Source organism: Microcaecilia unicolor, chromosome 6 (assembly GCF_901765095.1).
Source record: "Microcaecilia unicolor chromosome 6, aMicUni1.1, whole genome shotgun sequence".
NCBI lineage: Eukaryota > Metazoa > Chordata > Amphibia > Gymnophiona > Siphonopidae > Microcaecilia > Microcaecilia unicolor.
This window is the reverse complement of record NC_044036.1, coordinates 180,747,406-180,764,129: the sequence shown is the minus strand read 5'-3', so window position 1 is coordinate 180,764,129 and position 16,724 is coordinate 180,747,406. Positions and strand designations below refer to the sequence as shown.

The 16,724-nt window shown below is 42.9% G+C and overlaps 1 protein-coding gene across 1 annotated transcript in view; it reads right to left on the bottom strand.

Annotated features, from left to right (window-relative positions):
* DNAH1 (dynein axonemal heavy chain 1) overlaps positions 1 to 16,724 on the bottom strand; it is a 799,478-nt gene that overhangs the window by 14,714 nt on the left and 768,040 nt on the right. Inside the window, exons 74-76 of the mRNA XM_030205737.1 lie at positions 11,237 to 11,367; positions 2,870 to 3,014; positions 333 to 539 (exon numbers count right to left, since the gene is read on the bottom strand). Coding sequence (XP_030061597.1) covers positions 333 to 539; positions 2,870 to 3,014; positions 11,237 to 11,367 — 483 coding nt within the window. The remainder of the gene's footprint in view (positions 1 to 332; positions 540 to 2,869; positions 3,015 to 11,236; positions 11,368 to 16,724) is intronic.

Sequence of the window (16,724 nt, the reverse complement as noted above, 5' to 3'; positions counted from 1 at the left end):
AATTATTTTGCCAGTTTAAAGGTTCTGCCATCCACTGACCTCCCTTAAAACTGCTATCTGATAATCGTAGTCTGACCTCATGTACCCTGCATCCACCAGAAGTTTACCATTTCAGGTGAGAGACTAGACAGGTCTGCAGACTTGGCATTAGGCATGTGCCTTGTTTGCCCTGGCCTATAAAGACATTTTTTGTTTGTCAATAACAGGTTCTTTGTAAAGTTTTTTTTTCTAAAAAGGAGTTGAAGACCATGGTATTTCCTGTAAAACATAGGGCTTGTTTTTGGTTTGTTCTACAGCAAATGGATAGATTAGAGGTTACATACACCCCTCACCTGAAAGTTGAATGAAATGATATCAATAGAAGTGACAGATTTCCTGGCAAAATTCTGCAAGGTTCCAGTCAGAAAAGCCTGTGGGAAGAAAAAGCCACTAATCCAAAAAACAGGTGGGATTCCTTCCATGATCCATTTCTGCAGAAATTCGATCCTTTGTAGCAGGTCCATCACCCATGATGCCAATGGCTTCAGAGAAGGGTAGGCCTGAGGGAAAGCCAAAAATGTGCAGTTGTTTATTGCAATGAATTTAATGTTTGATATGATGTCCTCCTGCCTTTGACCTTTCAAGAAGGACAGGATAGAAATATGAACAAATAAATATAAATAAAACGGATGATTAAGCTCACTGCACTACAGCTAACACAGAGGCATATTTTCAAAGCACTTAGACTTACAACGTTACGTGGAGGGTCATTTTCGATATGACGTCTAAGTCCGACTTTGGACGTTTTGCAAAAAACGCCCAAAATCTAAAAAGGGAAAAAGGCCATTTTCAAAAAGGAAAAAGGTCTATCTTTTTTTTTTTTTTTTTCGAAAATACTGTGGACGTTTTGTGACTTGGACTTTTTTTTGGTCCATTTTGGAAAAAAAAAAAAAAAAACGTCCGAGTGCAAAACGCAGAAAATCAAGCCATTGGGATGTAGGAGGAGCCAGCATTTTTAGTTGACTGGTCCCCCTGACATCCCAGGACAGCAATAGGGCACCCTAGGGGGCACTGCAGTGCATGTCATAAACTGCTCCCAGGTACACATCTCACCATTGCTCCCTTACCTTGTGTGCTCAGCCCCCCCAAAACCCACTACCCCACCACTACCATAGCCCTTACGGCCGTGGAAAGATAATGGCAGTTTAAAGATATGCACAAAGATAAGTGTTGTTAATTTAAGAATTTGAGAGATTAAATACAGACACTAACGGAGGTTTTTTAGCCTATGATGCTTAAGAGCTGTGAAGCTGGAAAGTAGGAGTCTATTGAGGCTTTTCCTCTAATACAACACACAGTATGGTTCACTGATAGGATTTAAAGTTATAGTATGTGCAATAGAAGGATCCTTGAGTAGCACTCATTTATATGTAGTAGGTTATTCTTAATAAAACCAGGTCTAGCTCAAAACGTCTTAGTCCTGGCCATTTTTATTTTGTTCCATTATGGCTGAAACATGTCTAAGTCTTAGGAACGCCCAAGTTCTACCTTCAACACGCCCCTGGCATTCCCCCTTGAGATTTGGACGCACTTCTGGCAGACGTCAGAGAAAAACGTCTAAAAATAGGTTTTGAAAATGTTGATTTGGACGTTTTTGTGAGAAAAACATCCAAATGCAGACTTATGCCACTTTTTGGACACTTTTCTCTTTTGAAAATGAGCCCAATAGTAACATAGTAGATGACGGTACATAAAGACATGAATGGCCCACCCAGTATGCCCAATAGTCACTCATAACCAATTCATGATGAAAAGCTAGCAATGAATGTGAAATACTTGATCCTGATCTTTCTTTGATTGCTGAACTTTGCCTTTTCTAAGGGATGCCTGAAGAGAAATGGGGCCTCTTGATTATTCACAATATGTTACTTTGGAAACAAAAAGCAGTGATAACTTTAACCAAAACCTTAAGCAGCCCCTGGACCCATTACTGCTTCATCCTCACAGGACATTTCCATTCCAGCCCATAGCTAGCTGGAAGTGTTTGATTAACTACCATGCTTAAAAGAAAGGAAACAGGACAAGAGCAGGAAAAGGGCAAAGTTTATTGACTTTCCCTCCAGAAATTTGTCTAAAATCCTTTTAAACCCAGTTATGCTAACTGCTTTTCAGCAACAAATTCCACAGTTTAATTGTGCACTAGGTGAAAACATGCACCCACAGAGCATAACATCAGCAATATTAATGGGACACAAATGAAATGAGCAAAGCCACACATTGGTATCAGTGGAGCAATTCTGAATCCCTGTGGCTATGCTTGAAGATCTAAAAGCACATTCTCAAAGATAAACAACTTATGGAGCACCCTGCCTGCCAGTTTAGTCTTTTCCTGGTCCTTCCCCCTAGCAGATATTTTTACCTAGAGAGGGTGAGGGCAATTTTCAATCCTTGATTTTATCCAATTACCCCCCCCCCCCCCAGGTAAAATAATTTGGAAAAGTGTCCTTCCAATGTACAAACGTTGGAAAATAAACAGTTTCTAAACTACCAAGATCTTACTTCAAACAGAAATATGAACTGAACTGGTCCCACTCATAATGTGCATTATGTCCCAGAAATGTTTTAAAATATCTAAATCAGTAAACAATAATAAAAATACAAACCTTACATCATCAAATCAAATGTCATGAAACATCCAGGTAACTTATGCATACTTTTTAAATGTAACCACAGACATGCTATTTCTTTTATTTGAAATATTGGGTATTTTATTTGTCCTGTTAACACAAAAATTCTACAACTAACAGGACGGAAGGGACAGGATTTAAAGAAGAATATACATGTAACATGCATTTAAAAGCAGCAGGTCTGGTAAAAAGGAAGGGGTTACCTTTGATTTCCATAGCTCTGGAACTGCATTGTTGTACAGGCTGTTGGACATCAGTTCCAACTCAGAAGACATCACCACTAGGCCCTTGATAGCCTTCAGCAGGTCCCGCAATGTCTGGGCTATTACTTCCAGCAAACGATTGTACCTGAAGGAGAGAGGAACCAAGGGAGAAAAACTGTAACAATATCAGACCAATTAACTTCTATGGCTCTTTAAGGTAGAAAACATAAGAACAATTGGGTCAGAACAATGGTCCATCTAGCCTAGTATCCTGATTCCAACAGTGGCCAATCCAGGTCACAAGTACCTGACAGAAACCCAATCAGTAGCAACATTCCATTTTATCAATCCCAGGGCAAGCAGTGGCTTCCCTCATGTCCATCTCAATAACAGACTATGGACTTGACTTGTCCAAACCTTTTTTAAACCCAGAAGTACTAACTGCTGTTACCACATCGTCCAGTAACTTGTTCCAGAGCTTAACTATTCTTTGAGTGAAAAAATATTTCCTTGTATTTGTTTTAAAAGTATTTCCATGTAATTTTATTAAGTGTTCCCTGGTCTTTGCACTTTTTGAAAGAATGACTAATCTATTCACTTTTACCCGTTTCACTGTGAGGATGAGGATCAGCAATACACCATTAAAAAATATTTAGATTAGAAGACACTGTACACATTGGAGAAAAGGTTTTATTGCCTGATAGTCTCAATACTAAATGATATGGTGGTGTCTGCATTATGTTGTGGGGAGGCTCTGAAGATTGATAGCAATACGGATGGTGCAAATTCTAGGCAGATTCTGGAGGAAAGCATTTCCCAGCCTGTTATATCCAACTGATGCCTGTGATATTGATAACTCTGTGCCTTTTATTTTTTCAGTAGAAGGTTTTAAGGTCAGGAAGTGGGAATTGGAGCACAGAGATGGATGTCATGTTGGTATGTTAATACATAGGTGATTAAGATATAGCGATAATAAAGAGCACTGCATGATAGAAAAATCTCCTGTGTGATTTAAAGAGAAAAACATAACATTTGTTGATGAGAACCACAGTATCTCCTAAACATGGCAGTAAGAGGTATATAGATGTTCTAGGGAAGTGTTTTTTAACCTGTGATCATGGTAAACTGGTATACTGTTAATTAGTGCTGTACGATTAAGCATAAAGTTGTCGATTTGATTCACTCATATGAATCGATTTTTCCATTCAGGCTACTTTTAATAAATAGAAAATAAAATTAATTTTTCTACCTTTGTTGTCTGGTCTTTTCATTTTTGTAATCATGTTAGTCCTAGTCTCTGGTTTCCACTTTCCTCCGTCTTTTCTTAATTCTTTTGCCAGGGTCTCCTGGTCCATTTGGCATTTCTTCTCTGTCATGTCTATCATTCAACTCCTCTCTGTGTCCCTGCCCCTATCCTTCCTGGCATGTTGAGCATCTCCCTCTCTGTATCTTTATTCTTGCTCTGTCCAGCAGCATCCCTCCCAGCATCACATCTCAACCCCTTCTCATGTTCAACTTCTCCTCTTATTCCTCCTTTCCTCCTGTTCTCCCTCCCCTCTCGTCCTTCCTCCCCCAGGACCAGCATATCCCTTCCTTTTCTCTTGGCTTACCCTCCCCCATCCATCCAGTATCTGCACTCCTCCTCTCCCCCTTATCTCCAGCGTCGCCCTCCTTCTCTGCCTCCACTCCATCCAGTCTCTGCCCTCCTCTCCCCCCTTCCATCCATCGTCTACCCTCCTTCTCTCCCCCTTTCCATCCAGGATGTGTCTTCTTTGTTTTCCCTCGTCCATCCAGCCTCTGCCCTCCTCTCCCTCCTTTCATCCAGCATCTGCCATCCTTCTATCTCTTCCTTCTAGCCATGGTCTGCTCTCTCTCTTTCTCTGCCCTCCTTTTCTGCCCCCTTTCCATCCAGCCTCTGTCCCCTCTCTCTCTCCACATCTCTTCCTGTCTCCCTTCCTGCCCTTACACACCTGCCGCTGCAGCTGTTGCTTCTCTAGATGAGCAACAGCGGCAGCAAAAGAAGCTAAATTCACTGTGGGGCCAGACTCTCCATTGGCGTGGCTGTCTCTCCCGCTTCCTTGGATGTACCACTTCCTGTTGCATGGCAGAGCTAGCAGCCTGCACCAATAGTGTCTGGCCCCGTGGTAAGTTTAGCTGCTTTTGCTGCAGCAGCGGGCTTGGGTGACAGCAAGAGGGAGGTGGGGAAAGTCCAATATTTCCCAAAACAAAATTTTTCAAATTGATTTGCCTAAAACAAATTGGCAAATCGATTTGAATCACGAATCGGACAGCACTACTGCTAATGCTCATTTTAACCCTTTCATTGTGTTTAAAATCTGGAAGGTGTAACATCAACAGGCAACATATCAAAGTGTATATGTTGCTTGTTGATGTTACACACTACAAACTTCTGAAGGAGGCTGCTTTTGAGACAATGAAAAGTGTTGAGATGAGATAATCTCCAGGTAATGTACCCTGATTTAAAAAGAGGTTCATTCCTGTAAGTGTTATGGAATACACAAAACTAACCCATCTGAAGATGTTATTCTGAAGATAAGAAACTACTTGCTGTCACTGTCAGCCATTTTCTTACCAAATACAGCAATTCTACATCAAGAGCCTGTGTATGTCTAAGGTTCATACTGGCATGGTATGGGGAAAATATTGAGTTGTGAGGGAAGAGGAAGTGCTGGCTAAAGGAGGAGGGGAGGGGGAGGAAGAGAGAAAGGGCAGGGCTTTGGAGAGGGAGATAGAAAGAGCAGGCTGCCGTAGTAAGGGGAAGGGAAGAATGACAGTGTGTGCTCCCCTTGCTAATTCTTGGAGGCACTATGAGACGAACTTCCCTTGGTGCTGGCTCATTTTAGTGGAAAAAAATCTTCACTGTCCAATACACTGGGTTCCTATCTGGACCATTTTTTGAGATAATCATAATGAATATGTACGAGATGCATACACGTAAACTAAAATGCTAAAATGTCACAGCCCCCAAATGAAAGTCAAACTATGTCTATGGTAAGGAAGAACTGAAGCTTCAAGTATGACTCCCTGAGGTAATGCTATACTGTTGTGGGGTGGTTCGGAATGCAGTATGGTTTTGTGCTTCCTTTGTAATAATTCGATTTTTTTTTACTTTTCACTTTACCTTGACCCATATTACTTTTATGTTATCTTCTTTTTTTTCCTTTTTTTAAAATTAATTACTGATTGTATCTTATTACTTAATTTTCTGGTATCACAAATATTTCCATTTTTTGTGATGTACTTAATTAGAATTAGAAAAATAAAGTAAAAAAAAAAAAGTAAACTTGTGGCATGAACATAAGAGTAGCCATACTGGGTCAGACCAATGGTCCAGTCTAGTATCCTGTTTCCAAACAGTGGCCAAGAAAGTTCACTTGCAGAAACCCAATCAGTAGCAACATTCCATGCTACCAATCCTGGGGCAAGCAGTTGCTTCCCCATGTCTGTCTCAATAGCACATTATGGACTTTTCCGCAAGGAACTTGTCCAAAACTTTTTTAAACCCAGATACGCTAACCAGTGTTACCACATCCTCTGGAAAAGAGTTCCAGAGCTTCGTTGAATAAGAAAATATTTCCTCCTATTTGTTTTAAAAGTGTTTCCATGTAACTCCCTCGAGTGTCCCCTAGTATTTGTACTCTTCGAATGAGTAAAAAAAATCAATTTACTTCTACTTCTTATACGCCACTCAGAATTTTGTAGACCTCAATCATATCTCCCACCTGTCTCTTTTCCAAGCTGAAGAGCCCTAACCTCTTTAGCCTTTCCTCATACGAGAGGAATTCCATCCCCATTATCATTTTGGTTGTTCTTCTTTGCATCTTTTCTAATTCTGCTATATCTTTTTTGAGTTACAGTGACCAGAACTGAACGCAATACTCAATGTGCAGTTGCACCATGGAGCAATACAGAGGCATTTATAATATTTTCGGTCTTATTCACCATCCGTTTCCTAATAATTTCTAGCATCATGTTTGATTTTTTGGACACTGCCACACACTGAACAGAAGATTTCAGCATATTATCAACAACACAACCTGACCCCCAAGGTGGATCCTAGCATCAGGTAACTATGATTCAGATTATTCTTTCCAATGTGCATCACCTTGTATTTGTTCATATTAAATTTCATCTGCATTTGGATGCCCAGTCTTCCAATTTCTTAAGGTCTTCTTGCAATATTTCATAGTCTGCACATGTTTTAACAACCTTCAATAGTTTTGTGTCATCTGAAAAGTTAATCACCTCACTTGTCATTCCTATTTTCATATCATTTATAAATATGTTAAATAGCACCGGTCCCAGTACTGATCCTTACTGCACTCCACTGTTCACCCTCCTCCATTTAGAGAAATGACCATTTAACCCTACCCTCTGTTTTCTGTCCAATAACCAATTCCTAATCCACACCAGAACCTTGCCTCCTATCCCATGACTTTTTAATTTTCTCAGGAGTCTCTCATGAGGAACTTTATCAAAAGCTTTATGAAAATCTAGATACATTTCATCAACCGGTGAGGCAAGATTTCCCTCGGTGAACCCATGCTGATTCTGTCCCATTAAACCATGTTTGTCTATGTGTTTCCACTATTTTGTCTGGCACTGATGTCAGGCTTATCGGTCTGTAATTTCCCGGATCACCCCTAGAACCCTTTCTAAAAGTCAGTGTCACATTGGCCACCCTTCAATCTTCAGGTACTACGGACGATTTTAACGACAGGTTACATATTACTAACAGCAGATCAGCAATTTTATGCTTGAGTTTTTTTGAGTACCCTTGGATGTATGCCATCCGGTCAAGGTGATTTATTACTCTTTAATTTGTCAGTTTGGCTCAGTACATTTTCCAGGTTCACTGAGATTTCTTTCAGTTCCTCCACATACAGGCAGATCTCTTACATCTTCTTCTATAAAGACAGAAGCAAAGAATTCATTCATGGGCTGATGATCAGAAGCAAACGCAGGTGCTAGAGGTTGTTAGCGCCATACTAGCACTTACATTTGCTACCGCCCCATGATCAGAGCCCCCGAGCACGTGAAACAACGCACTCGCAGGCTCTGAACGCAACTAGCATGTAAATGCATGCAAAATGGGGTTCAGCGCAAGTAGCATGCAAATGCATGCTAAACCTATTCATTCCCAATGATCAGCGAAACAGCGTGCCACAGATTGGCTTGCTGGCTGTGACAAACCCTACACAGCTCGGAGCTGACGTTAGGGTTTTCAAACCATTGTGGAGGAATGGTCTGCCCTGTCTAGCATGCACTTGCTTGCTATCAGCCCCCCCCCCCCCAATGCAGCAGCCCCCCCCCCCCAGTGACAGGGGGCAGGAGGTCTGGTGGACCTCTGGTCACTCCGGACATAGGTTCAGGGGGGGCTGGAGATCTGGTGGGTCTCCAGCCCCCCTAACCTCCCCAGCATCCCCTTAGTCCCTGGTGGCCCAGTGGGCCGTGGGACAATCCCCCTTCACCTGGTGGTCTAGCAGCCATTCCCCACCCCCTGCCTTCAGTTGGTGGAGGGAGGTGGCCTCCCTCCTCTTCCATTGGCACTGCCTCGATAATGGTGACACCCAGCCCTGCCCAGTGCATCCTGGAATGCGCTGGGTGGGGTTTCACACCATATAAGTTGCTTAAGTGGCAGCCCCACCCATGCCCTTTGGATGTTCTTCCTATATGTACACACCCTTGCAGGTACACACAATAGCACTTATATGCGCCTGTATAGAATAGCGTGTGGTGCACTTACATGTATGACACCTTGCTCACACACATTTGTAGAATTGCTATTAAAGGATCTGAGAGAGATTATTATTTCTAGTTGTGGTAGGGCTATTGCAGCAATGGCATGTGGTAAATTGGTCCTACTGCCAGGGGCTTACCCACAGTAATCAGGCAGCTCCGCATGCTGCTTGGCTACTGTCAGGTTAGAACTGGAGCCCTTGCCTCCTAAATAGGAGGTGGTAAGGGCTCCCCCAGGAAATAGTCGTGTGGCAAGTGCTTAACTTATTGCACGGCTAATTTCCAGTTAAAACCCCCCATATTTTACCCACTGCAGTAAAAGGGGGCCTTGGCATCCAGCAAACCTGTGCTCTGATGCTACTAAAGAGGACCTTTTACCTCAGCTTGTTATTAGTATGCCTTATCTTGTATTACCGTACATACTCGAATATAAACCTATCCAAATATAAATTGAGAACATTTTTCCTCCTTTTTAGGGGAAAAATGTTAACTTGAATATAAACCAGAGGTTTATATGCCAGCATTCCTCCTCTTCCAACCTTCCTTCCTTCCTCCCTCCCATCCCTGTGGTGTCTGGCAGTCCAACCATTCCCTCCCTCCCTGTAGTGTCCCTCCTCCTCCACCACTGCCACTCCCCTGAACTGGCAGAATTTGTACTGATTCCCTCCCTTTCCCTCCCCCCAAACAGGCACAGCTTGCACTTAGTTCCTCCCTCCTCTTTCCCCCGGACCTGCCAGTAGCCCCCCCCCCCCCCCCAGATTTAGTGTACCTCTCTGGTGGTCTAGTGGCACGTTGGGGCAGGAGCAAGTGGGGATTGCTCCTGCCGCAATGCACCACTAGGCCACCAGAGAGGTATAAGAGGCCTGGGGGAGCCTACCAGCGGGTCTGGGAGAAAGATTCATATAAGGAGAGGGAGGAATTAAGTGCGAGCCATGTCCTTTGGGGATGGGGAGGAAGGGAGTCAATGAGAACTCTGCCGGTTCAGGGGGGCTGAGAGGGAGGGACACTACCGGGAGGGAATGGTAGGAATGCCTGGAGGTAGGTGTTAAATATAAACCGAGATTAAATTTTTGAGGCCTTTTGTTGGATAAAAAATCTTGGTTTATATTCGAGTATATATGGTAATTAGTAAATTCCTAGATATATAATCTAGTCTTCTTGTTTGTAATTTGTTTATTACCATTGACAGCAATTAGCGGGATATAAAAGGCATAACTGTAACTGTTTTACAAAGTGTGACACATAGCTAACATAGAAATTAGCATGTGCTAATTGTTAGTGTGGGCCCTGCATTAAAAGGGCAATTCTAGGATGAGGCACCAGGTATGATTCCCTTGTGCATGTAAATACAGGGAAAATGAGCACTTATGCATGTAATCACCATAAGCATCTATAATGCTGCTTGTAAGGGTTATAGCACATAACTTCAAGGAGCAGTGGAGCAGAGCATGGACAGGACATGATCGGAGCTTCCACTTGCACATGTAACTTACAGAATACTATAAATTATGCACACCCTTGCTGCATATAGGTGCCCATAGTTATGCCAGGCTATGGCTGGTGCAACTGCAGGCATGCAAATGTTAGGTACATCAATACTAGGTTATGCTGGTATTCTGTAATGACACCCAAGCACCCCGTTGTCATTACAAAATATGCTCTTCTTGCACGTTATCAGGGTGCCTAACTAAAGACACCCTTAATTTTTATTTATTTAAAAAATGTATACCTCACCTATCCCTAGGCAGTTTATATAATGAACCTACATGCTAATTTCTGCATTACATGTGGAAGATAGTGATCGTGCACTAACTGTTAAGCAGTGTGTTTTTTCTAGCAAAAAAGGTGCCGGTACTCAAATGCTAGGCCACCCTTCAGGGGTGGGGTAATCACTGAGAGACCTACCCCACAATAGCCAGGCCCCTTGCAACCAGTCACAGAATCTTTGACAAGGCAGAATTGGTGTGTAGAGACTCAGCTCTTTCATTAAACCTTGGGGTCCATGGGTCAATTGTAGCAGACAATAGAAAAGGTGCCAGTACTCAGTACCCCGAAGTACCCCCTCAAAAAAGCCCTGCTGCTAAGACAACATAAAACATGGAGTCATAAGTCACCTCAATAGCTGGCATTAACTGCACTGTAGCTAATGCAGATACACGTAACGTGTGATAAGTGTATCGTGTTTGCATTAATTGTAAAGGAAGATACTGGCCTTTGTAGCAATTAGTAATTTTTTTGACAATTAATACATGGCAACTGCAAAACCTTAATAGGGTTTTCACAAATGATGCTGAGCAATGCAAAATATGCTTGTTATTGGCAACCAGGTGAAAAGGAAGAACTCTTTCTTTATTCAGTGCTGCATGCCAAGAAAACTCCTGTATACCAAACTATAATAAAATGACAGCAGAGAGGAAATGGTTTTTCCAACAGTGACTGCTGGAAACTGGGAGTAGTTGCACAGACAAGTTAATACTGTGTAGCAGGTCTTTATTATTATTTAGAATATGTTGGAAATTCAGTCACAGAAGTATCAGGAGAAAGGAGAATGTATCTTTGTATCTTTCACCAATTGTCCTCATATTTAATTTGTGAAGTAATTATTACCTGATGACCTCCTGCACCAAAACTGTGTTCATCGATTCCTCATACAAGACAGGATACTTTGACATCACTTCCTGTACATTAATGGGCTCTAGAATTTCCTTAAGTATAATCCCAGCAACCTCCTCTACAATCTGTAAAACAGAAGAGATGAATAAAAGCTCTGTGCTGTGGAGTGAAATAAGAAGTAACATCTTATTTATTATTTTGTTACATTTGTATCCCACATTTACCCACCTATTTGCAGGCTCAATGTGGCTTACATAGTACCGTAAAGGCGTTCGCCAGTCCGGTAGAGAAACAAATACATGGTGATGTTGTGGTCGGATAAGGTTCAGACACAATGAGGGTTGAGTGGGGGGGGGGGGGGGGGGGTTATATAATGTCCATTACAACCTTTGGTTTTGATGTGTTGCAGGGTGTAGGCATTTAAGTTGGGTCGGTTGTGTATGCCTTTTTGAACAGGTTGGTTTTTAGTGATTTCCTGAAGTTTAGATGGTCGTAGGTGGTTTTCACAGCTTTTGGCATGATTTTATGGCAAAATTACATCTCCTGCCTTTTTTTTTTTTAAATCAAGATCTTCTCAAGCTGCATGAATAATTATACCTGATTTTCTGCAGCTAAAACTACCCCATGGTTCCTTCCTTTTCTGGCCAGATATGAAGCTTTGCTCTACTCTGCTCCTAATCACTAGTGAAAGCTGAGTGAAAGTAAAAGTTCTGGTGCTGGTTTTCAGGTCACTTAGGGGTCATTTTACTAAGTTGCTTTTGGTGCTAATGTGCACCTAATGCGAAACATTTTGAAGCGTCACCTTTGACACATGCAAAAACTAACTGCATGGTCATTATTTTTGGTCATTTCTTTTTAGGGGGCATGTCAGGTGTGGCAACTACATTACCATGCACTTTTTAGCACACAGATAATGCGGGAGCCCTTACTGCCTACAAAATATGTGGCAATAAGTGCTCCCACAGTAAATTTTAGAATAGCCATTAATTAAATAGGGAAAGGAAGTGACGTTACCACTGGGGAATGGAGGCTTGAGAGCTGAGCTCCATCGGGGCCATGTTTAAATTTAGCTATTCTTCCCCTTGGTTTTTGTTTTCAGCATTTCCTCTCGATGCAGAGTTAGGGAAGTCTACCTGAAAGCATTTGGGGCCAATCCAAAAAAGAGCGCAATAGTGGTGAGGCATGGCTGGCACTAGAAGAACTTGGGTGTTGCAATTTTCTCTCCAGACCAAAAGAGAGTGTATCTACATCGGCTGGCAGAAGTTCCCGACCACCAAATCTAAGACTTCCTTGAGAAATTGGGGACTACCCACCCGATTCTGTCTATGTTCTCTTGGAGTACTTTTTGATGGTTATTCATTGGTTTCTTGGTTAGCATTTCCTGGGAGTGGGGGCATTGGGGGTATTGTTTGAGGGTTTGGGGGGGTTCTTTTGGGTTGGATGAGGGGAAAGGGGGTGGTTGTGAGGAGTTTCTTTTAGCCTTTGGCTCCCTGGAGGTGAGTGGCTTCCTCTGTCTTTAGAGTGGGATGGCAGGTGGGGGGGGGGGGGGGGGGGGGGGGATGGCCCATGTTTGGTTAGTCGAGGGGGGGAGGGGGTTCTGAGGGGGGATTGATAGGGTTCGGGGGCAGGGGAGATTGTTGGGGGGAAGTGCTTGGTACTAAGTACATAAGTAATGCCACACTGGGAAAAGACCAAGGGTCCATCGAGCCCAGCATCCTGTCCACGACAGTGGCCAATCCAGGCCAAGGACACCTGGCAAGCTTCCCAAACGTACAAACATTCTATAGATGTTATTCCTGGAATTGTGGATTTTTCCCAAGTCCATTTAGTAGTGGTTTATGGACTTGTCCTTTAGGAAACCATCTAGCCCCTTTTTAAACTCTGCCAAGCTAACCGCCTTCACCACGTTCTCTGGCAACGAATTCCAGAGTTTAATTATGCGTTGGGTGAAGAAACCTTTTCTCCGATTTGTTTTAAATTTACCACACTGTAGTTTCATCGCATGCCCCCTAGTCCTACTATTTTTGGAAAGCGTGAACAGACGCTTCACATCCACCTGTTCTACTCCACTCATTATTTTATATACCTCTATCATGTCTCCCCTCAGCCATCTCTTCTCCAAGCTAAAAAGACCTAGCCTCCTTAGTCTTTCTTCATAGGGAAGTCGTCCCTTCCCCGCTATCATTTTAGTCGACCTTCTCTGCACCTTTTCCAATTCTACTATATCTTTCTTGAGATGCAACGACCAGAATTGAACACAATACTCAAGGTGCGGTCGCACCATGGAGCGATACAACGACATTATAACATCTTGACACCTGTTTTCCATACTTTTTCTAATAATACCCAACATTCTATTCGCTTTCCTAGCCGCAGCAGCACACTGAGCAGAAGGTTTCAGTGTATTATCGATGATGACACCCAGATCCCTTTCTTGGTCCGTAACTCCTAACGTGGAACCTTGCATGACGTAGCTATAATTCGCGTTCTTTTTTCCCACATGCATCACCTTGCACTTGCTTACATTAAACGTCATCTGCCATTTAGCTGCCCAGTCTCCCAGTCTCGTAATTTTTCACAATCCTGTCGCGAGTTAACGACTTTGAATAACTTTGTGTCATCAGCAAATTTAATTACCTCGCTAGCTACTCCCATCTCTAAATCTAAACATATTAAAAAGCAGCGGTCCTAGCACAGACCCCTGAGGAACCCCACTAACTACCCTTCTCCATTGTGAATACTGCCCATTTAACCCCACTCTCTGTTTCCTATCCTTCAACCAGTTTTTATTCCACAATAGGACATTTCCTCCTATCCCATGACCCTCCAATTTCCTCTGTAGCCTTTCATGAGGTACCTTGTCAAACGCCTTATCAACTGGCTCCCCTGTGTCCAAATGTTTGTTTACTCCTTCAAAGAATTGAAGTAAATTGGTCAGGCAAGATTTCCCCCCACAAAAGCCATGCTGACTTGGTCTCAGTAATCCATGTCCTTGGATGTGCTCTGTAATTTTGTTTTTGATAATAGCCTCTACCATTTTCCCCAGCACCAACGTCAGACTCACCGGTCTATAATTTCCCAGATCTCCCCTGGAACCTTTTTAAAAAATCGGCGTTACATTGGCCACCCTCCAATCTTCCGGTACCACGCTCAATTTTAAGGATAAATTGCATATCGCTAACAGTAGCTCCGCAAGCTCATTTTTCAGTTCTATCAGTACTCTAGGGTGAATACCATCCAGTTCAGGAGATTTGCTATGCTTCAGTTTGCTGAACTGCCCCATTATGTCCTCCAGGTTTACCGTGAAGACAGTAAGTTTCTCCGACTCGTCCGCTTGAAATACCACTTCTGACACCGGTATCCCATCCAAATCTTCCTCAGTGAAGACCAAAGCAAACTGCAAAACTGGTTCTTGGAATGTACATGGGTTTAATGTTCTCTGGAGGTGGGGGGGGGGGAATCATTTTTTTGTTATATTTTGACTGGGGTGATATATTCTTATTGCCAAGTGCTGTTTGTATATATTTTTTAAACTTGTTGAATAAAAATGGATTGATATCAAAAAAGAGAAATAAATAGAAAATCAGGGTTTTTATGGCAGCAATAACAGTGGCCTTAATGCATGGGAATGATCTGCGTAAGGGCACGCTAAGGCGGCTGAAGGGTGATATGATAGAGGTATATAAAATAATGAGTGGAGTGGAACAGATAGATGTGGAGCATCTGTTTACGCTTTCCAAAAATACAAGGACAAGGGGGCATGCGATGAAGCTGGAGTGCAGTAAGTTTAAAACAAACAAGAGAAAATGTTTCTTTACTCAGCGTGTAATTCGACTCTGGAATTTGTTGCCGGAGAACAGTGGCGTTCCTAGGGGGGCTGGCACCCGGGAAGGATCGCCGATTCGCCCCACCCCCGGGTGCAGCGCGGACCCCTCCCGGCGAAAGGACACCCCTGTGAAGGAACCCCCCCGCCGGGTGCACGCCGCCGGGGGGGGGGGGGGGGGGTGCCGCGCGCGCCTGTCCTCCGTTGTTCCATGCTTCTTCTCTGCCCTGGAACAGGAACTAACCTGTTCTGGGGCAGAGAAGAAGCATGGAACAACGGAGGGCAGGCGCGCGCGGCACCCCCCTGGCGGCGTGCACCCGGGGCAGACCGCCCCCCCCGCCCCCCCTCGGAACGCCACTGCCGGAGAATGTGGTTAAAGCGGTTATCTTAGCAGAGTTTAAGAAAGGTTTGGATGGCTTCCTGAAGGAAAAGGCATAGAATGTTATTAAATGGATGTAGGGTAAAATCCACTATTCCTGGGACAAGCAGTACAAATTGCTTTGCTCCGTGGATCTTGTCGGGTGATTGTGACCTGGATTGGCCACTGTCGGAGACAGGGTGCTGGGCTAGATGGACCTTTGGTCTGTCCCAGTGTGGCGATGCTTATGTCTTATGTCAGTTGTTATTGCAGCATAGTAAAAGCTTTGGTATCTATATATCTAAATGACTTGTAATGACATAATAAACCAACAAGAACACCACTTAAGCAGCTGTGCTTCACATCCTGGAACTGTCTGAAGCTAAGCTGGCTGTTACCAAACGGGCCTATAGATTTTTTCCACCTTTGCCTTATTGAATTTGATTCCCCTGGAGACCAGATTATAATCAAAGGAAGGAATTAAAAATCTGGCTATTTAGCCAGTTTTTTTGTTTTATATTCTTTCAAGAGGTGTCTGGCTGACCATTTTAATCTCTTGAATGGGGTTTACTTTGTGGCTCTGGGATGTTGTGGTTATGCCTCAGCTTTATTTTATGTGATATATTTATTACATTTTAAATTTTTTATATTATGTATCTATTGCATTTTGTATTTATTGAACTAATGCAAAAAGAAAGATATAAGGGTGTAGTTATCAATGTGGGCTACCGTTAAGAAAAGTTATTTTATCACTAGCTCATGCTGTTTTAGCACAGGTCTCCTTTTATTTGTTACATTTATATCCCACATTTTCCCACCTATTTGTAGGCTCAATGTGGCTTACATAGTACCGGAGAGGCGTTACAGACTCCGGTGTAAACAAATACAAAGTGATGTTTATGCAATGAGACCTAGGATTAACAGTAAAATAACCCTTCTTAATGGTAGCCCAAGTTGGTAACTTCCCCTTAAACTAAATTGCAACTAAAGATACCTTCATTATCAGTCAGTGCTATGAGATCTCCCTCACAGATACCCTGCAGTTTGCTGGTCTTTAGGATCCTACCGGGTACCTGTGACCTTCCTGTACATTAATGCCCCTGAGATATTTAAATGTCTCTATCATATCTCCTCTCTCCCAGCGTATACATGTTAAGGTTCATAAGCCTGTCCCTATATGTTTTATGTCCAAGACTACTTACCAATTTTTTTAGCCACCCTCTGGACCGACTCCATCCTGTTTATATCTTTCCGTAGGTGCGGTCTCCAGAATTGCACACAATACTCTAAATGGGGCCTCA